Genomic DNA, 24,912 nt, shown 5'->3' with positions numbered 1-24,912 from the left:
TGTGCTAAGCAACTCATTCCAATCAGATCCTTGAAGTGCGCTAATAAGCCCGGAGTGTGAATAGGAATTATGTGGCTAACACATTATTTTTAGGGCTGGCAGAAAGCCCATCCACTCCACGCTATAACTCGCTATAAAACACCACTTTAGAAGCTGAGATGATCAGAATAATGGAAGACAAATGCCATTGTAATGTCAAAGCCGTAATAAATGGGCTGACTGTTTCTGCGCTTGGGAACATGTGAGTGAAAATGGGACAATGAGGTTGTTGACAATCACATGATTGTGATTATCAGAGCAGTTCTTCTTTGCCTTGTGACAAACTGCAAATGTCAACTGATAATTGTCTTTCCCGCAGCTCTAACAGGCCATTTCAACACAAAAGCTTTGACCTGATTTTGTTTCCTATAGCCCCGTTCATTCATTCATAATCAAGGTATTTTTGTTTCATCTGATCAATTTTTATTTGTAGTTCTTTAACGGATTTCAAAAGGGATTATCGTTGGTGGTTCTTCTTTTTCTTCTTCATAAACTGTTATTTAGGTCTTTGGCTTATTATTATTGTTAATTCTGCAACAATAAACAAAATTTGATCTTAAAATTCCTTTTTTTTTAAGTCTTGGAAATACAGTTTAGAGAAAAAAAATAAATTTAAAGTCAACTTACTGGAAACTTACCACAGCTTTCAGTCAAATCTTGTGACCTTCATCAGCAGAATGGACTTTGTGGAATTTATATATATATTTATATACTAATGGAAATCTAGTTAACAACACTTGCTCCTAATCAATGTTTTTTTACTACATTTTGAAGCATATTCATTGTACTTTCTTGCCAAATCCATTAAAATATGTACTGGAGCAAATGCACTCACCTGTGAGGAGAAAGTGCAGACCAGGAAATCGGTCTGGGACAGGAAGTGGATATCCAGGATGACTCCTCTCAGAGAGTTCTCAGTGTAGCGGTTGTGAAGGCCTGCCGACCACGAGATGGAGTTATCGCTGATGAACTCGTAGTCTGGATACCTGCAAGGGACAATAAGGGAGGAAGATAGGAAGTCACAGTAGACGTGAGAAGGTAAAAATGAAATCACATTCGGACAAAAACATGTTCAAACAAACTGACAACAGATGTAAACACACAAAACTCCTGGACACTGACTTGGTCTTAGCCTCCTGCAGCAGGGAGGGGTCATCGGTGGCCAGGTAAACTCGTTTCTTGTCGACGTGAACACGTCGGGCCAGATGTTGGAATTGCTCCTCCACATGCAGCATGTACTCCTCTATGGGGTGGAAGGCCGCCTCCGTCCCCACTTTATCCGTCCTCCTCACATGGACTCTGCAGACACAAACAGGGACACAAACAGAGTTACAAACAAGCATTGTATCTAACAACGACCATAAATAGGGAACTTAGGGTTTAGGGTTAAACCCTAAGTTTAGGGTTTCCTCAAAAAAAATCAAAGAGATGATGTCCAGTCAACATTTTTCCATCCTGATGGAAAACGGTGTGTTTTCTGCATTGTCCAGTGAACTTCTGTGTTTAGACACAAAAAACAAAAACAGGCAACACAAAAGACAGTTGGGTCAAAGGCTCTCAGACTATTGTCACCTGCGCAACAAGAGTACACATTTTGTAGGATGTCCGAAAGCACTGCATTATAAAGTAGATGATCATAATTGAGGGAAACAAGCTGATGGAAAATCCTTGACTGCTGATAAGTTAATACTAGAGATCATATTGTCATGGCGTCACACAAGCCGCGATGCCCGTCAACATGCTGACATTCCGACCCACTCATTTGTCAATACTACATTACTATATGAGTCCTCAGTACTCAGGGGACGGACCACACCCATCTTAAAACCTAGCCTTTGTTTTGATCTCAGCTACACGTGTTAAGTTTCATGACTGCATCTTGCACAGTTGTGATGTTATCATGGTAACAAAATCTGTCCAGACAGACAGACAGACAGACATACAAACACCTGCCTAAGTTCTGAAAACCACCTCTGTGGTTGTTCCTGCTACAGAAGGTGTTCTCCAGGACTACATTTTCCCTTGATGGCACACACACAGACTCACAAGGTGAAAACAATACCACCCACTCTGTCGCGGCTGGTAAACAACACCGAAGGCCTCACTTCTGTAAAAACCTACAGTGGTGAAGTTAAAAAGGATTGACATTGATGTTTTTTTATTCTTACTGACAGAACTGAGCTGTAACTCTATACTGTTTTGAAAATAATGGTAAATTCATGTATTATAACAGTTGTTGCAGTTACCAACAGCATTTCTTTTTCTTCTGAAGTAAAATCAGCAAAAGAAACAGCACTTGAACTTGAATGGCATATTTGTTGGTATAAATACAAACAAAATATTGACGGGACATAAAAAAAACTAAAAAGAGAAGGCAAACAGTGACAGAGAGATGGAGTTTAAGAAATGTAGCGCGCAGAAAGATGGACAGAGAAATAACCAGCGCAACTATATATATATATATATATTTTTTTTTTTCCCCCCAGTGTCCTTGTCATCACTTTGAGTAAGCAAGGACAAAGAGAGAGTGCTGTCACCGGTTGTACCTACGAGAAAGAGAGCGCTGCTTGAAAAAAGAACAAAGGATGGGCCAAAACGGAAACATTTCCTCTTCTGACACAGAAGCATCCCTCAAACTGATGGATGTTGAAACACAATTTTATTCCATCCAGTACTATTCAATTACAAAACTACCCAGCCACATCTGCATTGTGACTTCTGGCCTCGAGGAGCAAATGAAATTTCAAAAAGTAATAGTAAAAAAAAAAAAAAAAAAGGCTTCATTTAGTGAGGGAAAACGGACACTCCTCTTCTTGCTCCACGTTTATATCGTTCCACCTTGGTACAACCCAGTACAACCAGCTGTCTACTGTTGAGGAGCAGCTCCACTGGAACATCCAGGGTCAGGAGCTGTTTTAGAGGCACCCTGGTGGAGAATATCGGTCTTTTACTCCCTCCATCCAGGATTTCCCTGTTGCTTCAGGGACTGAAACAGCTTCTCTAACGTTAAGGCTGCCTCAAACTCTTTTGTGAGAGGTAGAAGTAGAAAAAAAAAAGAAAGAGTCAAAGGTTCAAAGAAAGAGAATAAACAAGCTGTATCTAATTTCTAGCACTGGCCAGAGATCAATCAGTGAGTATTGGGGATGCTCGCCAGAGAAATAGACCTTTTATTTATGTGGCAAATAAAACCCAAAGAATGAAGGTGGGAACAGGAGGGTGAGTGGATGGCAGGGGTGCTGGAGCCTTTCATTCAGTCCCTGTCTCTCTGATCGGACAGAGGTCTTGACTCCAGGCTTTTTCATCCTTTGTCAGGGTCCTTTCATGTCTGCTTTTTTTTTTTTGTTCCTGTGAACCCTCTTTGTCTTGTCCCTTTCTCTCTCCGTCAAAGCGGCAGAGGCCGTGCTGAGGCATTGCTTAGCTCTTAGCAATCTCCTCCTTCCCTCCCTCCCTCAGCCCTCACCCCAGCACTCTCCCACACTACCGCCACAATAATTTAATTCATTTCTCTCCGTTCATAGAGAGCTGGCGAGGCAGGGCAATCCTCATGGTGGGCGTAAAAGCATAAATTAAAGACATCAAACACATTCACACTGGACACAGCAAGTGCTGATTCTGGCAGATTGTGACAATAGCATACACACTGAATAAATTATTTGTTTGATGATAACCTCGGTGCTCTGGCTGCCCATGCAGCAACTCGGGCAACAGCAGCTCGAGGTTACTCGGCTTTGAACTGTAACTGCCATTAGCATTGGAATCTTTAGAAAACAGCTCAGACCATTATATTCAAACATACTGTAGAATCACTGCTTATGCAACATCTACTGTGACGTCAAAACATATCAAAGTCGTTGTTAAGATTTACCTTTACTGCTCATAACTACAGACAGGCAACATGTTAAAGGAAAAGCCAACACAAAGTGTCTTAAGGTTGCTGGGCCACCATGAGCCTCCACAACAACTTCAATGTACAAGCGTGTGGAACTCCACTGGAGCGATCAACACCATTATTCTAAAGGATATTCCCTCAGTTGGTGTTTTAATGATGGTGATGGAGAGCACTGTCGCATCACATGATCCACGACACTCTGCCCTGTGTCAAAGCACCTGCGCTTGTTTTGTTTCTCTACTCACATTTGCCACTCGTCTGTACATATAAAGAACCCTGTGCTTTGTTCTTCGTAACAGACGACAAACTCAAACTTGTTCTCCACTTGTGTTTCATGAAGCGTTTTAGCATCTTTCATCGCACTGTTTTAATTGTATGGTGTTTTGATTTTATGGTGTCATTCACTTGTTTTCACCAGAAAAGAGCTCTAAAATCCCACAGGAATAAAATAGTGCACTTACATTCATCAGATGGTAAGAAACACAACTCAAAATGAATGCTAATGTAAATCCATATCTGCAAGTTAGCAAACAACTGATGCATACTTTCATTACTAAGATACCCCACTCACAAATAACCCTCATCATGTACTTATTTTGGTCAGTAAGTAGATTTTTTTTGTACAGTAGCTCATTTTACAGCTTTTCCTTTACTGTCCCCATGCACCCAAATTTGTTGTGCTTCCTGCTGCAAGAATATGTCAACTACTGTAGATTATAGTAAAACAGGCTCTCTTGCAATGAGCATAAATCAGAAAATCCTATCATCTTAATAATATCAATAGAAAATGAGTAAAAATAATATCAAAGGAAAAGGAGAAGATGCAAATGAGCTGCTAATAAGCACCAGAGTCTCTCCAAGTGAGAAAAACATGAGAAATTCCACTACCACAGTTTCTGCGGCAAATTGTATTTTTAAAATCACATTTTCACCCAGATTTTCATATTAGTGATTCTTTAAAAGATCTTTTTTTTTTTTTTTTTTACCTGTGTTTTACCCTATTCATACAGAATAAATCTGACAAGAGATAAACAGTGAATTCACCTCTTGCTAACTGCATTGCCATGGTGATAACACTGCTGTAGTATCAGCAGCAGAAGACAAAGAAATGGCAGCCCCACTTTCTTTTTCTCTCTGACTGTCTTTGCCACCATTAGGCAGCAGTAAATGGTGGCAGGATAGAGCTGTGATAGTTGCTTTTAGTCGGTGGCTTCCAGCCTTCCTACCACTCATGTCCTAAGGGAGCCACAACTAGAGAGCGGTGGTGGTGGTGCTGACTGAGGCGTGTGGGGGTCGACTGGCGGTTGCTGGGTGCTCTGGGGACAAGCTGCCTTTCTGTCCCTGTTGGTGCTCTCTGCATCAGCCCCTGCATCTCCCACTACCACCGCTCTCTCGCCTTTTTCTTGCACTGATGCTTTGGATCTCTTTCAATCCCACTCCCCCCTCAGTTCTCCATACACACACATATATTGCCTTTCCCCATAGTGCTGATAGAAGCACACAGGCACTTTGTTGGAAAACATCAGTGCAGAGTGGAGTGGATGTATCAGGAGCTGAGGAGGGAAGGGAAAAAGAGGGGATAAAAACTTTGTTCTACCCAGCACTTCATTTCAATAACCCTTTCCCCAGTGATATGAAAGGAGAAAAGGGTTGGATGTATGTGTGTGTGGAGGGGAGGTGTGGAGTGGGAGACACAAAGAACAGTGATAGAGACGTGTGAAAATCTATGTGAGCAAGAGAATTGTGGGTAGAGATTTGCGCCGGGGGAACGCGAGGGAGAGGTGAGTGTGAAATGTAAAAATTTGAAAAATCTTGGAGCGGTATGAACAAATGAGGACAGAGGGACGATCACAAATGAGAGGATGTGAGAGGACGGGGAGACTGAAAAAGTTGGGATGAGTCAGAAAAAAAGAATAAAAGGGGGAGGAGAGCAAGAGGGGGCTGGGAGAAGGAGACGACAGCTGCTCGGGTGATGAAAGGAAGAGAGGTAAAAACCAAAGAGAAGAGCATCTGAGAGATGGAAGAGAGACAAAGAGACAAAGAGAGAGAGAGAGAGCGTAACAAGAGGGAGTGAGAACTAAGCAGAGCAGGACAAGGAAAGAGTGGAAGAGCGGTGACGAGACGATGGCTCGCAGCAAAACGTAAAGAACAAGGTGAGAAAAAGAAGCGTTGTGAAGGGCGAGAAGCTGGTACAGACTCTATGAACATGTGGATGTGAGCTCTATGAAGTGGATGACAGAACTGAACCAGGATGTCTTCACAAACTGTTAGAAAGTAACTATTTTTTTTTTTTTAAGCATGCGCTTTAAACTACTTCCTTTACCGGGCCGGTGGAGTGAGCCTCAGGGGATGATGCAGAAATTTTAGACAATCTCAGCAAAGTACCTGAAAGTCACTTCTCATACTTTCCCTTACCAGTCATGGTGTACATTGTCCTAATATGGAAAATCCTGTCTCATCCGCTGGACCAAATAGGTTAAAACAGCTGCAAAGAATTATTTGCAAAGCCATTTTTTGATCCAGGTTTGAAGTGCTGCTCAAAGATGGTAGGAATTATTTATGAGTCGAGAGAAGCTGGCAGAGAGCACATGAATGTTCGTTGACTGAGTGCCTGACAGGGATACAGAGAAAAGCAAACGAGTAAATAAACAGCCAAACATGTCCAACCTATTTCTTGGAAGCTGCTTTCAAAAGTGGTTTAGAGTGTTGTGATTGCATACATTTCCACAAGGAGTGGCCCCCATGGGAACCTCACACCTCACACTGATGAGCACTTTCCAATTATGCTGCACCGGACGTAAGAAGTCCCAAGTCAGTTTCAAACTGTGAGAGCACAATCTCTGGAGATGGCACAACACCAAGCAGTCACAATACAAAGCCAAGATGATATCAAAGACTGAAATAAGACCTAATAATGGCATATTTGGAACGGTTGGTATTATCTGCACCATTTATGCCAAGTTTCATGAAAAGTAATATCTACGAGGTGTACTCAGATATTAGGACACTGAGGTGCATTGTGTGCAAAGTGGAGACCATCCTGTCTTCAATGTGCATTGTTAAAGAATAAGGCTGTCACTTTAGCACCACGCACCACGGATGGTGTTGTTGGTCAGTCAGTTCACCACTTTGGTGCAGACTGAAATATCAGGGCAACACAACTACGGCACAGAGCGATGTCAGGCTTTGGCTACGCAGACAGTAATTGCTAGAAGGGTAAATTCATTGTTGGTTTTCATCTTTTCATAGGATTTGCTGACAATAAGAAAAATTCTGAGTAAATCCATCCTTCTCCTTTAATTGGCAAAGACTATGGAAAATAAAAGAAAAGCTGCCAGGCTATTCATTTTTAAAGCGGTCATAAATGTGTAGTAAGCTTCTCGTTCCTTGCCTGGTTTGAATTTACTCATTTTAAAATCATTCAGTGATGCTTTTAGTATGAAGCTATATAGCAGAACATCATTTGGTATCAACAGATACCAGTATTAAATGGCTTGGATTGGACTGGAAACTAAAAAAAGAAAAAAACCTAATGCCACCGCTAAAACACAACGATGAAGATTCTTTAAATAAGTTGATTTGCATGAATATGAGCTCTATGAGTGTAAAGCAGTGAAGTAATGAAAAGGCAAATGCCTCCCAAGCATAAACAAAGGTAGAAAATTAACCAAACAAAACGCTACCATCAAATTAAGTTACTTTTAATACTATTGTATTAACCTCGTATTAACCTCACCCAGAGCCGTGTTTGTATTCCTCCACAGCCCCTACGGCTATGTCTTTGTTTTCTTCTTCTTATGCCTTCTGTTTGCTTTGACTGTGAAGCGCTTTGTACACTTTTATGTAGAGAAATGCTATAGAAGCAAGGCCAATGTCATTGAAGTAAGTGTTTATAACCACAGGAAAAAGAAGAGGACAAACCCCACACCGAAATGCGATAGCCGAGTGATGTGCTCTTACCCGATGATGGGATGTTTGAAGCCTAGCTTGGCGGTGGTCTGCTGGATCTCCTTCTCCAGCCATGCCTGAGGGCGCACCAGGTACTTGACAAACTGTGACACCCACCAGACGGAGGGGTCACCATGCAGACGATGCAGACGCGGGGCGAGGTCCTCAGGGATCGCCAGGGGCAGGTAGGGGGGCCGAGGGTGGAGACTATCCACTATAGGCAACTCCACAACCTGGACGTCCTTATCGTGGGCCTCTCCTAGATGTGCCAAAGAAGAGCAGGTACAGAATGACAATGATGCAACACACAGAAAAGCTGCATATACCCACATGTGTGAAGATGAAACCAGCAAATGTTGGGATGTTGGACATTTTTCATGCACGACTTAATGGTTTATCAAACCATTATTTTCTGCAGGTCGACTAAATGTTTCGGTACAGCTCATGTTAAAAACATGTTCAGGGGCAGCAGGTGGAGGATTTAAGGATGACTGGGCTTGAATGGCCCAGATCCAAACCTTGTTTCACTAACAGGTTTACTGGGCAATTTACCAGCTCAGGTAAGACAACCTGCATCTTTTATTCATTTTATCCTTCTTTGAGTTTTAAGAACAGTGCTATATAGAGTTCGGAGACATAAGCTTATAAGTTATCAGCATAATGTCACCCAACTTCAGGTCTAAAGGAGGCCTAATCAGTCAAATAACCGACACAACTGTCATATCTGTGTTTACGGAGCATGCATCTTTTTTTTTTACTGTGAAATCTACTATACATTATAAATGCAACCGTATTATTGTCAAAAATAAAAACATATTACACTCTGATGCAGTGTGATATTTCAGTGTTATTCCCCAGTCCTATTATATTCATTGCTGTTCTGTTCCAGCAAAAACCCAAATCCCCCAACCCCAGAGAGTCCAGCTTGTGTGACTGACAGCTGCTCTTTGCTTGTCCTTCCTTAAAGGCCAAGGTAAGCTCCTTTCAATCAAGGCTGTGTAGGGCCAGGGGCTGAGGCAGGGACCTGGACTGGAGAGGGTTGAGAGGCTAGGGCTGGTGGTGGTCTGGTATTGGCCCCTTCATGCCAAGTCCTGCTTGGCAGAGGATTGAGCAGGCGCTGAACACGAAGGTCACCTCTCTGGGCAGCAGAAGGCCCCATGCGTGTACCCATCAACATGCACCCACAAAAAGGTACATGGAAATTCATAAACACACACAAGAACAAGAACATGTACGGGGTCTTGTGAACAGCAGGAAAAAAAAAGTGGTCCAGCAGAAGGGATCCAAATAAAATAACAATAAAAAGAAACGTGCTTTCACACACATAATGCACACACATATGAACAAAGAAGCCCAGCTAATCTCATCTCACCAGAAGGGATATGCCTGGCAGACACAACCTTCAGTCCCTTTCAGTCTAAAAACCCAAGGAGTTTTTTTTTGTGTGTGTGTGCGTGTGTGTGCGTGCGTGTGTGTAAACCCCTGATTTACGTAAAAATAAGTTTGAGGCCCGTGTTCTGTCAGACTAAAGTGGCTTCTCTAACTGTCACAGACGGGCCTTAATACAGTGGCAAACACAGCCTCCACAACACATTTCCAAATAAATGGCATAATGAGTCATTAAAAATGGCCTTTCAGAGAAAGGGTACATAAAAAAAACACGTCAAAAACAAGGACAGAAACAGAGGCTTCAATTTGTGTGTGTGTGTGTGTGTGTGTGTGTATACTGGAGCATGAACTGAATATAAATTGGTGGAAGCATTAAATATTGAACAGAGAAAAATTTCCCAAGCCCGTCTTTGCTTATATAACAGTATTGGCATGATTCACATAAGGGGGAATGGGCATATTTTGAGGCCTGTACTTCTTGGCACAAATGTACAGATATGCAGTATGTCTTCCTCCCACAGCTACTTAATTAGATCACAAAGCTCCTCTAAATTTCATCTCATCTCCAAAGCCTCTGCATATATTTCCTGTATGCATCATGACCTGAAGCATATGGGCCTGCACTGACACAGTATTCTTATACTGTATTTTAAACCCATGATGTACACGGTGCCTAATAAATTTTTCAGGTCAACTTTGCGATGGAACTGGAGAGCTGACAGTGACACCATCCTGGTAAAAAATACGGAGCCTCTCCATTCATAATACATTTGAGACTGAGTTTATGAACTTAGAGAAATCCTGTTCCAGTCTTTACATGGCAGGGAACATTATGTTTCTCCTGCTGCTCTCACACTCGCTCATAAGGCAGTAATATCTCTACAGAGAACCTCAAAGGAATACACTCTCTTTGGCAAATTAGCTCTTTGATCAACGAACCATTGTTCCAAAAGAAGACTGGTTTCCCCCCCGTGTGTGTTCAGAATTTAGTCTTTTACCAGGCCTGTGAGATGGTGCTGGAGTTCTGTCGCACTGTCCATTGAAAACACACAAGTTGTAGTAAAAGAGCAACATGCACCAGTGGGCTAAACAGACAGAAGGGCTGGGTATCAAAACTCATTACTGTCGTTTGGAAATGTGTCCATAGCACTGAGAATCAAAAACTGTCAAGCGTGAAAACGTCTGTTCAGATTTGAATTAGTGGTTCCTCATTAAAATCAAAATGCTGCCAGTTTTAAATTTAGTGTTTTCTCAGGCTTTCAAGTTTTCGTCTTGAAGCAGCTGATTGTGTCTGACAACATTTGCTTTAAACATTTAAGAGCTTTTGGCAGCTTTTAGAAAAAGGGTTTGGCAGAAAAACACCATCACAGATGCATGTAACATGCATTGGTGGCATGTTATATGGTGGCCATCCAGGCACGAAGCAAAACCCTTCATCATCTCAAGCCATCAGCACGGCAGATAAGGGACACTGGCTGACCATAAAATAAAAGGCCAAAATAATTTTGGCTTGCACTGGCACCATTAGAATATTTCAAGAAATCAGTATTCACTGCATTCAAACACTGTAATTCTACTGGCGTGGGCAAACATTCCACTTAATTAATGAGATATTGAATATATATCTACTTATTAATCCAAGGCTTAAGCATCCCTTTGTGGTCCAGTACCCCGAGGAATGTTCTTGCCTGCACTGTTAACAAAATAGGCATGACCACAGGCGTAGCCAAGTACCCAACAGGCTTACATTAGCTATGCCTAGCTAGTTAGCTAGCTTGGTCAACAGAAAATACTGCCTCTGCAAATTGCAGGACTCTATAAGGACAAGAATTCAGAATAGTAAAAGGCCTGAGGAGGGGGGGCGATGCTTGTAGTGAGTTAGCTGTTGGCTACAAGCAGCCAGATGGTATTATATGGATCTATAGGAGGCTGTTGGTAAGACACCAGGGAAAGGCGTTAGATAGTGGAAAAGGACACATGAAAGGCAGGAGAATAAGGGAGCGAAGGCGCTGGGGGAACAGGAGATAAGGAGGGGGAGCCCAGGAGAGCACAAGTCAAATGAAGCGATAGGAGAAAAATGAAGAGCTGAAAAGATGCATCGATGAGAACAAGGATGCAATGAGAAAGAAAGTGATAGAGAGGGAGACAGAGGGGCAGGCACAGTCTCATAGAAAAACATCCAAACATCACTGGTCTCCATTTACAAATCCTTTGGTTTTGTCAGTTTAGTAGAGACGAACACATTTATACTGTGGGACTATCCATTAATCATATTAAAATCACAATTTCATTTCATACCTCTATGCAGTTTCACCCAGAAATGATCCTGCTGCCCTTGCATTAGTAGAGAAATCCATCTCCTCCAAACAAACTCATCGATCTTTGGTCTGAAGTATCCTGGCACCAAGTACACACATGCACTACCTTATGTTTGAACATGGTGCTCATTATGGACAGTCCATGAGTGGTGCAGAATTCTAATAAAACCCATAAATAACAAAACTAAGTCCATAGCCATCATACCCTATGAGTCTACTCTAGGGGGTTGTCCCTAGGCACAGCGATGCTTTGAGCTAAATGCTAACATGCTGTTGTTTTGCAGGTAGCATGTTTACCATGCACTCAACATATAGAACAGCTGAGGCTGATGATGATAGTCAGTAGTTAACTTCACAGACTCCAGATGAAATTTTGAGTGATGCCCCAAGTTATTAGAATTCAGCCTGGATACGATATGAATATCTGTACCAACTTACATGTTCAACTGCAGATAGGAAAAACTCTGACCTGCTGGTGGTGCAGGATGATCAGTCGCATGTCAGTAGGATTCATCCTCAGGGAACCATGAATGTCTGTACAAAATTCCATGGCAATCAGTCTCATAGCTGTTGTGATATTTCAGTCTAGACCAAAGTGGTTGCCTGACTGACTGATTGACTGACCGTCAGACCAACACTGCCATTCCTAGAGCCACATCGTGAGCATGACTAAAAATAAATAGCATTCTAGTTCATATCAGGCCATTCCTCCCAAACACCTCCCTCCAGGTTTTTCCATCATTTCCCCTGTAAGTATTGAAATCACAGAGCAGAACTATGAGGTCCCCAGGCAGCCCCCTCTCCAGGAGGACACTCCAACCCAGACTCTCTGATATGGCTCTGCTGGGTGGCCAAAAGGCACAGACAACACTTACCTTAGGTAACCCTTATTCTCCTAAAACCCTTTGGCTCAACTATTTCTAATTGTTACCATTCCCCCTGTTGCACTATCTATGGCTCCTTTTCAGCCAGAAAAGTGAAATTTCACATACCACAAGGCTGTTTTCCCAATAGTCAATGCACCCTGACCCCACTCCTTTGAAAGAGGAAAAGTGGAAAAAATAATAGATAAACCAAAAAAAAAAAAAAAAGAAAAAAGAAAAAAATATATTTCAGGCTGAATACTAGACACTGTATATTTGATTGATTGATTAAAACTGACATGCAGCACTTGCTTCAAGTGTCAGAGATTTGTTCAAGTAGTTTATCCCTTACATGAATTAAAAAAGGTTTTCACATTCAGCACTAAATTAAATACTGATGTCAAAGTGGATTTTCAGCAAGGAGATTTTTATGTCGCACTAGACCAGTTTCAAAGTGAATATGTTCAATGCTTTAGTCATCTGTGCCACAGCTTGGGCCTGAAACAGAGAAAAATATGCAGTCGTCCAAACAATTGCTAGGATCCAGGAAAAACCATTTCTGTTCAGTCCACGATCAAAGATATTCTCACTGTACAGGGAAGGATGAATCACAATGGGGCAAGAAGCCTGGGCTAACAAACAGTGGACAACATTTCTGTCTCTATCAGAGACTACAAGTAGAAAATTCCTGTAGGTCAGAGGAGTAGTGGGTTGTTTACTGAAATCCAGTCATAGGCTTTCTTGGCAATGAAACCTTTAAGCAGTAACCTGCTGCTGCTATATTTGCTGCCAAAGTGCTTTAACAGGAATTGCATGGTCCTGCTTAGCCAGGGAATTCACACTTTGTTTTCGCTGTAGCAGCACAAAAGAGAGGTCTGGTCGACCCTATTTCATTTTTTAGCTGGGACAGTCCAAAACGAGAGTTATTTCATTATGAAGCAACCAATCACGATCGTCGCAGGAAGCACTGGAAGCTATGATGACACGTAGTTCACAGTAACGGGTGTGTGCACCTACCTGACCAGTGTCCAGTGGTGGCCCCAGAGCGGTCAGTGCAGGTGTTACTGACGGGCAGGAAGACGGTCTCCCAGCCGCCGGGGGCGTAGCGCCAGTTGTGGGACTCCAGGATGAGCGTGCGCTGGGTGCCGTAAGCGATCATGAAGCAGTAGACGACGTGGTGGAGCTGGCAGCCATAACCACAGCCCTTATTGATGTTACACACCAGCTTTCTCGCCTTACTGCAGTCTGGGGGGTTCTAGGCGGAGGAGAGGAAAGAATGTTTCAACATTTTTTTTTATTGTTTGACCTCCGTCTTGTATCTCTCAAAGCCCTGCTCTCTGACTTGTAATAACACATGGCTGATATTGTTTTTGTTTTCTTTGTTCCTTTTGCCTGCCTGTCTCATTCACCACTCTAGTTTTAAGTTACCTCCTTAGTCTTCCTCTCGGGTTCTCTCCTTACCTTCTAATTTCTTCCTCTCTGCTTCTGTCTCCGTGATACATTTGCGAATTCCTCTTTCACCAACTTTTAAAATTATAAAACTGGTGATATTCTATATTTTTATATCTCATATTAACAAGCAATGTCTGTGTTGTCAAAACGTGATATAGCTTTATTTTGCCTTTGTTGTCTAGACACTGTTAAAAACATGGTGGTGCTGTACATAATCACTAGGGCATATTAATATGCGGCTATAGTCACCAGCAAATACACTATTTACTCCTGCTGGCGAAACATTTGATAAAAGTGCCCAGCTGTTTCAGGAAATGACTAAGCCTGAGCCTTTTTTTTTTTTTAAAATTAACTACGTATCTGTTACCAGCTTTTAAAGATTTAAGTCTTCAGTAGAAAGCAACGCTCTTTGGTCTTTTCCTGGGATTTGTTCACAATAATATTGACAGCTTTGTCTTTTAATATTTCTTCCTCCTTAATATTTTTTTAGTTTCTGTCGCATTCTCTCATCCCCTCACTTTTCACTGCCCCCTTTTTTGCTTCCTGTCCACTCCTGTCTTTTTCATTCTCATTATTTTTCCCTTTCCCTCACTTTCTCTCCTCTACTTATTTTCTGCCTCTCTCTCTCTTTCCTCTGTCTCCTCTCTTGCTCTTACTTTCCCCTCCAATTCACTCCCTCCCCCACCACATCACTCTCATTCCTCGTCTCATAAATTAGCTTCAATATCATACAAAGTCTGAGGGGATGAATACCAAATGAGACACACTGGAGGAAGAAAAAAAACAAGGATTTCTCTTTTTTGCGTAAAATAAGGGGGGGAAGCAGAAACCAGCAGAGTGACACACGCAGTGCTGTCGATGACTCGCAGAGCGGGTTGTGATTCGCTCGGTAGCCAGTCTGAGCGACTCCGCAACGCTCGTGCCAACCAGCTTCCTAAACAGCAATTACCGGCTGATGGGAGTGTTTTCCTCATTAGGCTGCTGCAGCTGTGGATGGTTCACAGTAATCAGGCCACCCGGCACCCACCGGTGAACGCTGCCTATCACACACTAGCAGGAGAGGAAGAGGAAGAGAGGGGGGAGGAGGAGAGGAGAGGGAAGTGAGGAGGAAAAGAGATGAGGGGATGAAAAACCAAATGAAAAAGAGAACAGGAGGCTATGAAAAGAGAGGCAATGAGAGGAGATGAGGAAGAAAAAGAAAGGAAAGAGGACAGGAAAGGAGAGGAGTGGCTCCTTTAGGTGCTGAAAACTGATTACCACCACTGCTGTTCAATAACACGGACAGAGTACAGCAGCCATCGAGCTGACAGAACAAGCCACACAGGTATTTCCTCGGAGTTACAGGCTGTTTCAGTACTAGTGCCCCATAGGTGTAAACTAACCTCCTGTACTAATAATCTACAGTGGCGTTCTGATAAAAAAGGACCTGCCTAAAGCTTGTTTTCTGTTGACACAGCTCGGCATCTGTGCCACAATAAGTCCACATGAGATCAATGCATGGCACGAGCCATGGCGATCACTGGATCCCGGGTTGATAATGATGAGGCTGGAATGACTCCGAAACGCTGAGAGACTCGGTTCAAGGATAATGACGGCAGATGCATGCACAAAGGCAGCCTCTGAGTACCGCTCTGTTCTGTAGGTTAAGTGCCTGTTTAAATGGTGTGCTTTTTGAGTGTGAAACATAGAGGCAGTTGCAGAGTGATTCAGTTCAGAGAGACCACAGTGATGTTGTTTATGTAGGGAACAACTGGATATGAAAAAAAAAAAGAAGCATGTCAAGCTCAGGTAATTATATCCACTGTGATGCTCGCATTCAAAAATTCAGAGGAAGATAAAAGGAAGCTGTGCACTCTCGACAATGTTTAAAACTCTGCTACATTTTGTAGAGTTAAACATCTGTTTTGCCACTCTCTGTTCCAGATTTACAGTATATCCCGCTCATTAAAGTTTATGCATTTTCGTCATGGACGGCTCTGGCACATTTTACACTTGAAGAATTAACAGTATGTCATTTAGAGGAACTGGGTAGTTCAGGTGAGCGCTAACATCCACAGCGACTGAACTGCCAAAGAGCTCCACCTAGAGAAAACTCAAATATCATTATCAGGAATTCTAAGCATGAAAAGAGTTTTTATCATTTCATCAAGATTTTTATCACATCAAACCCCATTTTCTGTTCTATCTGCTGCTGGCAATTTTTATCAGCCGCAGCCATTTCATCTTTTGCATTCTGTAATTGCCTCTATGTACAGTAGACTTCATTGTTACTGACAGAGCCTGCCTTCTCTGCCAAAGGATTCAAATTATGTACCCACGAACATGGTATTCACAGAAAAGGATGCATGTATGCGCTAAATGACATGTGGAAGACAAAAGCCTCTCGCTCCACGTCTTTGGCTGTGCTGTAAACAGATACACCAGTTGCTCTCCTGCTGCCTTTTTGACAGACGGTGTGTTTTCTGCGCCAAGTGGTCGACACACGTGTCATTTCGAATGAAACTCTAGGACCCGTATTGTCAAAACTAACTTGCCATTAGTAACCACAGGTGTTGCCAAATCAACCAGAACTGAGGTATTAAAGCACTGGCATAGAAACCTTTTAAGCTGATAAGGCACACAGCCGCCTATTTACATATCAAGCATAAATGAAGCGGCATTAGTATTAACTTGGAGTCATTTTTCTGGCTACCCGATGAATCTTAGTCCAATAATCAGACATTTTTTTAGCTTTGTTGTGGTCTCTGCCAGCTTCTGAAGGAAATATCTGGCTCATTAGATGCTCAATGCTCCAGCATGTTCACCAGCTAGTCGCTAACTGTGTCTGTCTGCCGTTTGCTGCCTTGCAGGTAGTGTAGATTGGGTTTTTCAAGTTTTTCACTGAACAGCTGTCCGCAATAGCCAACAATAGTGCTGATGAGAGTGGTGAGAGTGAACCCGAACAGTAAAGTTGCATCTGGAAAAGCAAATCAATAAGACACAATAAATCTTCATAGAGCTGATGCAGTGATGGTGATAATTCTCTATGGGATCATACATGACTACATAGACATAGTCATGTGCTCTGTTGTTAATATAAAAAATACAGATTAATGCTGCTTTGAAGTACTGCACACACTTGTTGAGCAACAAGTGATCTCAGGGAAACGCGGTGTAAGAAAACCAAAGATGAAAAACATGCTCTTGCTTGTTAGCAGTTAATACCACCATATAAAGGCTCGCCGTGCAAAAATAGATGAAAAGCATGTCCAACAGAAATCCATCTGAGGAAGCCAACCATGATCACTGAATGCTGTGAGTGGACAGATGGAGCAGACGCAGAGATGGAGTTAGTTAAACCAGGAATGAAGGGAGAGGCTGGTGCGGGTGGCAGAGACAGCAGGATAGGAGGGAGGAGTCTGTCTGTGTGTGTACATATAGATGTGTGAGTGAGTGTGTGTGAGTGAGTGAGTGAGTGAGTGAGTGAGATAGTAAGGCACGCACACACATTTCTTTGCGTACAAGCATGTGCATCAATCTTCTGGCTGAGTGTGAGTGTGTGTGTCTACGGCAACTGCTTGCATAGGTGCGGGTGAATCCATCTGTGCACAGCTCTGTGTGTGTGTGTGTGTGATGAATTAGTGATGGCAGCTGGTGGAGCGGTGTGATCCCTCAGCGGTGGTGACAGCAGCTGTTAGTGGTGCTGTCTCCGCCCAGCCAGACTGACTAGGTCCTCTTCATCAAACACACCGGCTCATTAATGCTGTAGGGCCCGGTGCCGCGCCGCACCGCCCCACCCGAGAGCCCGGCAGTACCAGTGTTGGGGAGGGGGAGCAGGGGCGGGGCTGCTGGGGGGTGAGTGGATGTGTCCTGGGTATCAGGTTGTGTATGTGTTCGTGGAGCTACTGCATGGACATTTTAGTATTTCTGCATATGCGTGCCTGCCCATCTGTCATTTTGCACATCTGCATTTGTGTCTAAGTGTTTTAGCGTGCACGTGTGTGTCACTAAACCGCTGACAAGCACCAAGAATCTTGCTTGTCAGATCCGACGGCTGAAACAGTCTGCTTTCACACCCCTCACCTGCTCCTCGTGGAAACTGATGCGGACAGTTATGGATGGTGCAAATGAGATAAGCAAGTGTGAAAGATGTTCTCAAAAACGCATATGAGCGTTTGTATGTGTGAGGGAAACATTTGCATGAGTGCTCACAATGTACCCGTGCTTACATGTGGGTATGTATATGACTGTCTGTGTGTGTGTGTGTGACCGAGACAGAATACATGGCCAGCTGGCTAAGCAGCAGGTGTGTCTGTAGGTACCTGTAGGTAGGTGATTCTGTTCTGGACCAGGTCCGACAGGTCTTTAGCCTCCTTCATTCTCCACTCGCCCACTCCGTCCGCCTGGCTGAGGTAGTACAAGTCTGTCATGATGGACCTGCGGACACACAGACACATTTCAAAACTTTAATTATTTATGTTCACATTTATATAACCAGCTGAACATAAACACTGAAAGATTCAAACTCTGCTGGGCTCATGTCTGTTTGTACAATAAACAGCATCTTTGCCAGATGTGGTCATTAATAACTGCAGACAAAGAGAAGTAGCTCGGCATCTGCGTGATGTGAAAACAATTTCTTGTGAAATCTATGGACAAAGCCAAGACTGCCAATTATAAACACAAGCCGGCTAGGTTCCAGTTTAAACAGCAAAACTGCATCTCTGAGAGGTTGGTACTTAATAACCTTTGCAAGGATTCCTTCTCACAGAGTTTTGTCAAATATACTGCCCCAGGACAGACACCTCTCCTTTGCTCTCATTAACAATGACAAGATCTAACACAACCGTTGAGCTGTAAGGTAATACGTGCACGTTCTGAAAAATGATGAATAACCCTGCTTTGTAAAGTAAAGCACTTTGTTCCCATTACAGCCATTCAGAAGGATGCAAGTTCATGGTCATCCTACAAATAAAAGGGTGACTTGGTGGGAAACCAGACACAGAGAGAAAGAGAGAGAGAGAGAAAGAGAGAGACATCTCAACCTTTGCTTTTATTTACTGCTTTGACTCTGGCAGTTACAATCTATGTATGTGTGTGTGTGTGTGTGTGTGTGTGTGTGTCTGTGCTCGATCAGGAAGGAAAAAAAAAAACACTCCACAGGTTTTCAAGCATACACGCAGTTTATACACACAGAGAAAAGAACACAGACGCATTTCAAATCCAAAGATTTTTTTATACTGTTAAAATAGGTCTTCACAGATCTACCTGGTTCCTGGCTCTGCACTATACGATTACAAAGACCGTGACAGATTTTATCAATATGGCCCGTCCCTACTTGTATATACCTGCCATAAAGTTATGCTGACATGATCTTGACTAAGTGATCTTGCATATTTTATACGTCTCACATTACATATTGTCTGTGACCCTATTTCTATCCAGACAGGAAGCCTATCTGCAAATCAGGGCAGACATGCAGAACTTTCCTACCCTACAGCACACACTGAATGAATGAACTCCAGCCTCGGTGACTTCCCTCCACACGAATTTTCCTGGGAAAAAAGTTATTTTTACGTTACAGTAAACCTGTGAATCATGTGATCTGTGTACTCCCGCAGGTCGACTGTGAAGCCAACCCCCCTAGAACACAAAAGCTTTTGATAAGACCATTCGCCATACAGCATATGCTAGCAGTGTGCCGCGTGTTAAACATTAACCAAGGCTCCACATGCTTTCAGGATATTTCTGGAGAAAGTGTCGTTTCTGTCACGCTGACTGATGACAACAACGTCTTTCTGCTTGTTTATCCTTTTTTTTTGGATTAAGGCTGCCATCTGCAAGCCCCTGACAGTGAATTTGTGTATGTGTCACACACTGCCAAATATTGTGACCATCTACTTACAAACATGCCCAAGAGCTCTGATATACGCAGCTAAGGGCAGATGCAAACACATCCCACACTCACATACACACACACACTTATGCAAGCTTAATTTATTACTCACTTCTTTGACCCAAATCAGTCACATCCTGTGTGACTTAGAGTTCTTATGCATATATTCAGTAGTGCATGCAGAGATACACACACACACAAAGCAGACAAATGTACCATGTCCCATTTCAACAGTGCAGCATGGTGAATAGAGCCTTTCTCCACAGCTAAGACAGTATCATTACTCATTTACCATTTTGAAGCTGGAACCATAGTGTGTGAACGGATGTCAAACTCTGCTCCAGCAGTACACTAGGGAGCCATCACTGACCTTCAGTGGGAAAAGGAAAGCAAACCTGGCCGGCCGCAAAACTTAACAAGAAGAAATCAAAAGACAAGCCCCGAGGGATCTGGCAGCAAGACAGGGGAACACTACATGACCATGACGTCCTGCATATGTACTCGGGGTGTGCTCTTGAGTGTATATAAATACGTGCGGTTTTGTGGGCTTCCCCGGTGCTTCTGATTGTCTCAAACTGCAGACGTTAGAGCTGCAGCCGCTGGGCTTGGCAGCAGAGCACAAGAGCTCGGAGTACAGATGTTGGACCAATGGGAGAGCAATTACAAGGTTTCAGGTTTACATTACAGCATCAGTATCACCAGGCCAGGTGAGACAGAAGATGGGCGAAGGGGAGGAAAAGACAAGATGTTCTTTTACTTGCCTGTAGCCCTTTAGTGTACTGTTCTATGACATAACACAAGCCATTTAGTGAGCACTGTTTACCCAGCTTGAAACTGTGCCTTGCACAACTCGTGACACAATAGCACCTCTTCTCTGAGCTGCTGTTATAGCTTTCAGTAGGATTCTTCTTCCTCTTCTAAATATTTTTTTAATTCCTCTATTCAGTTTATCTATTCTAGTTTCAGTTATAGGCTACACACTGCATATGTTTGCAGTGTGCACTGTGAGATGCTTGATCTTGTTTTATAAGCAGATCCTTGGTGGATAAAGAGGATTATTGCGGTTGACAAAACAACCTCAACCTTTTTTTTTCTTTTTTGGTGAGTTGTCATGGATACATAGATATGTAGGCCTATGTATGATATGTTTGAGACTTACAGTTTCTCTGAGCATTTAAAGGTAACTTATTTTAATTCAACTCATCAAGTGTTTTACTGAGACTTGGAATCAAGATACATTGTGGTACCATTTTTTTTAAATTTCCATAAATGTTATTGTCACACTGGTACCAGTAAAGTGATACTTTCCTTTGCAGATACAGAGGTGTTAATTTCCTGTTGCAGACGCTTGAACTTTGAAGTGTTATGTTTACTGGCATATCTCTGTGACCTTCTGCACCATTTCATTTGCCTGTATATAAAACTTTGTGAAACCGAAAGCTCTTCATAAAGCATACGTTTTGTTTTGTTTTTATGTGCTACATTTTTATTTTACTTGGGAAATTTTAGAGACAAGGGCCTTACCTCCTCTCTGAGCAGAATTTAAATGAAGCAGTGCATTTATTCGAGTCAAACATTTCATTGCTCTTTCCACCTCTGCCCCTATCTGTTCTGGCTCTCCCAGCCTCTGCCTGTAGCACATACAAAGAAATCTGGGGGGCTTAGAAAGAAAGTGAATGAATGTAGAAGCCTGTGACTATATGTGTGTGTGTGTGTGTGTGTGTGTATGCATGTCTGTGTGTGCGGGATGAGGAATCAGTCTTTGGAAAGCCGCTTAGGCAGCAACGACTAAGACAATGGGCCATGTAAGCCACTTCACCAGGATTACAATGAACCACTTGGCTAAGTGACACCAGGCCTTTCTTCATTCAGCTGTGGGGAAACCTGCCAAGCAGATGACGGAGAAGGTGTGTCTATGACCTTTGCCCTTTGTTTCTCAGCAAGCTCTGCAAGTGCTGCTTTCAAGTCCTAGTAAATGTTCTAGCTTTAACTTCTGACATCCTCCGTAGGCAGTGCCAGTAAACAGTAGACTGTCAGTCTTGAATAAACACTGAATGCATTAATACAGAAGAAAGAAGGAAAGATTCAGTATACTAATATCTGTATTGCAAGGCTCCTCTCTGAATTCTTACACAGAACATGAACAATATCCATCTACAGCTGTAACTAATGATTATGTTCAGTATCAATTAAGCTGCTGATTATTTTTGGATTCATTTCCTGATTGTTTAGTCTTTAAAACGGATAAAGCAGCAAATTCTCACATTTGAAAAGCTGTAACAAGTGACTGTTTGAAAAGTTTATTTAAGTTATTAATTAACATTTTTGATGAATGATTTGTTTTCTCTAAGTTTTGTAGGCTAATCAGGTATTTCAGCTCTATATTAATGCATTTTCAGAAAAACACAGACAGACAGGCAGACAGGCAGGAAAAGACAGACAGACAGACACTTTCATACTAACTTTCACACCTCGAGGAGTTTTTCAAAACTGCCTAATTTGAAAGACTGTCAATACTTGTGGGAGAAAACCTAAGCAGACGACAGGAAACCACACAGAAAGGCTCCACCAGACAGGTCTGTTTTAACTTCTCGTTTAACTGTCTTTCTGATTTCAGAATTGGCTTTGCCAGGGATTTACAAGTGTACTACAAATCTTTGTGGAACATTTTGACATTACTTTTTTTTCAGTGTTTTCAAGTAAATATTTGCCCACCTCTCCTGGTGTCCCAGGTCCTGCAGGAGTGTGTCAGCATACTTCTGCCTCTCGCTGGGCTCAGCGTTGGCCAATTTCTTCACCTCGCTACGAACAAAGTACCAGAACTCCTTAACACCGTTCTCAACGCTTCTCCGCAGCTCCTCCTGATTGGGCCCGGGTCCTGAGGTGGGGGTAAGAGAGAACAGATCAAAACAAAACATAACAAAGATACACAGCTGGTGTGACATTTGAGGCACAGGTATGATCTGAACAATGACTTGATGACGTCAACATCAGAGCAAATCCTTGGGAATACAGCTGGGGGGTAGGAAAGGATGCAAATAGGTCTTTAGGAATGTAAGAGCATTAGATTATGTGAGCCTAAATAGGTTAATGGTGCAAAGCAAGGTTTCAGTATATAACCATGAAAATGCTCCTTTCCATACGTTGTCCCTGGGTGATGCTTTGACCTCATTAAGGAGCACTGATCACTGTTTTTGTGTCTCATGTGTTCACTCACAGTTCTAACAACAGGAAGGAACTCTATACCCTGCTCAAGCCAAACAATGTGGAGTAACGCACAGAGATAGCGCAGCTGCCTGCTCTGGTTTCTGCAGAGAGAAACAAAAAAAAAAATCGAGGGAAGGGAAGGACGGCCTCAAGCAGAAGGCAGAATAAGTGGTGGTGGTGGTGGAGAGGGAAAATCTCTGTTTTTTTAAACCTTCCTATCTCGCACTCTCTCTTCCCTCCTCACTCTCTCCCTTGGTGGAAAAAAAGCTGCAGGGTATTTTTAGCTTTTTCTTCCCCTGTGGCAAAATGGAAAGGCTGACCCTGTGCTGCCCTCCACGCTCACATGTCCTTCTTTATTTTCTCTCTGTCTGTCTCTTTTTTATCCTCTCTCTCTTCCTTTCTGCCATTGGGGCATTCACACCGCTTCCACTTCATTCACACATTTCCCCACTCACCTGACAGCTTTCCTGCCCCTCTGACCACTGCTTAGAGTGGCAAATACACACATAACCCTGCCCATCCGACGGTTGCTGAGCTACAGCTGGTTTAACACTGGACTAGACTGAGATTTTCGCTGCAGGCGAACACTCACAAGAGCTGCTGACCGGTTTCATACCATACATAGTCAACCCCCAAACTTTCAAAATCAGTCCCTTCATATTTCCAAATCCTTCCTCACAACCTTTCAGGTGGCCTTGCCCTGCTTACCATCTCCAGTGAGTTTCTGGAAGCTGTGGATCTTCTGTTTAGCTCGGGTTAGCTGGTCCTCCAGGGAGCGCAGTCTCCCTGCAGCCAGGGACCCAGCTTCTACCTGACCGTCTGGTATCCTGGGGGAGAAAGACACAAGGCGAGGTCATGATGAGTGAGAATGGGAGCGGGTGTGCATTTATAGAAGGAAGAGAGTGCAAAATATTCTTCGAAAGTTATAAAAGTGTATCCCAGTAAACGCAAAAATGAATGTGAATATAATTCAGTAAAATTATACTCAGTGTAGTGCTGCTAGAAATCATTCTTTTCATTATCAACAAAGCTTTTGATTTTCTGATTATCCAACTAAATAAAAACAATGATGACAAGTCATGCCCATCATAACTTTCCAAAACACGAGCTGACATCTTCAAATTGCATATTTTGTCTGAATAAAAAAACCGTCACACATTAAATTTACAATGATTAAAAAAAAAAAAAGAGTAAAACAAATCCTAAAATTGGCTGTTTGCCAATCTTACATTAAACTGTTTCAAACTAATAACTAATCATTAACTTTGCTGTCAATCACTAAGGAAACAACTTGTCCAGCACTAACTTATGTTATTACACATGATCTTTCTAATGCAAACCAGAGAAAAAGCTCAGACGGGAGCAATCCCACATTTTTTTTGCTTTTTTTAATTTTAGTGCAGCAACAGCATGGAAGAATTAGCTTGACACAGATACCAATTAAAACAGACCGATTCATATAGAGTTCAATCTCAACCTTCCCGACAACTGATTGGCTACACACCACTTGCTTGGCTGTAATTAAGTCTCTGCTTCTGATTTGCAATCTGGAAAAACATGGTGGCTGTTTTGCAAATACTGTGAAATTCCTCTTACACCATCAACTGAAATCAGACTCTGAATACATTTGAATAAAACCTAGTTCTAATAGTTGCTAACAAGGTGCAGGAGTTTGGAAAAGAAGTGAGAATGTTTATCACCTGAACGTTCACTGACCAGTCCGGTACGTATCTTACTGGGGTGACATGATTCACATTTGGATATTTCTAGACTTAAAAGTTGCAGAGAAAAACTCTGCTGGGAAGGCTGGCGTCTTTTAGGGTTCACCACTGAAAATTCTGTTTCATTTGCTAAGACACCACAGTGCAGCTTCCCAGAGCCCTGTCCTGATTCATTTATTTTGAGCTCAAGATCACGGACAGATTCCTGAAT

At 42.6% G+C, this 24,912-nt stretch overlaps 1 protein-coding gene across 1 annotated transcript in view; it reads right to left on the bottom strand.

Annotated features, from left to right (window-relative positions):
* Nucleotides 1–24,912, bottom strand: part of fut8b (fucosyltransferase 8b (alpha (1,6) fucosyltransferase)) — a 74,042-nt gene that overhangs the window by 608 nt on the left and 48,522 nt on the right. Inside the window, exons 3-9 of the mRNA XM_041064894.1 lie at nucleotides 23,689–23,807; nucleotides 22,489–22,651; nucleotides 18,200–18,314; nucleotides 13,464–13,701; nucleotides 7,889–8,135; nucleotides 1,162–1,338; nucleotides 875–1,025 (exon numbers count right to left, since the gene is read on the bottom strand). Coding sequence (XP_040920828.1) covers nucleotides 875–1,025; nucleotides 1,162–1,338; nucleotides 7,889–8,135; nucleotides 13,464–13,701; nucleotides 18,200–18,314; nucleotides 22,489–22,651; nucleotides 23,689–23,807 — 1,210 coding nt within the window. The remainder of the gene's footprint in view (nucleotides 1–874; nucleotides 1,026–1,161; nucleotides 1,339–7,888; nucleotides 8,136–13,463; nucleotides 13,702–18,199; nucleotides 18,315–22,488; nucleotides 22,652–23,688; nucleotides 23,808–24,912) is intronic.

This window comes from Toxotes jaculatrix, chromosome 19 (genome assembly GCF_017976425.1).
Source record: "Toxotes jaculatrix isolate fToxJac2 chromosome 19, fToxJac2.pri, whole genome shotgun sequence".
Classification (NCBI taxonomy): domain Eukaryota; kingdom Metazoa; phylum Chordata; class Actinopteri; family Toxotidae; genus Toxotes; species Toxotes jaculatrix.
Note: the sequence above shows the minus strand (reverse complement) of the source record. Positions and strands in the feature narration are given on the sequence as shown.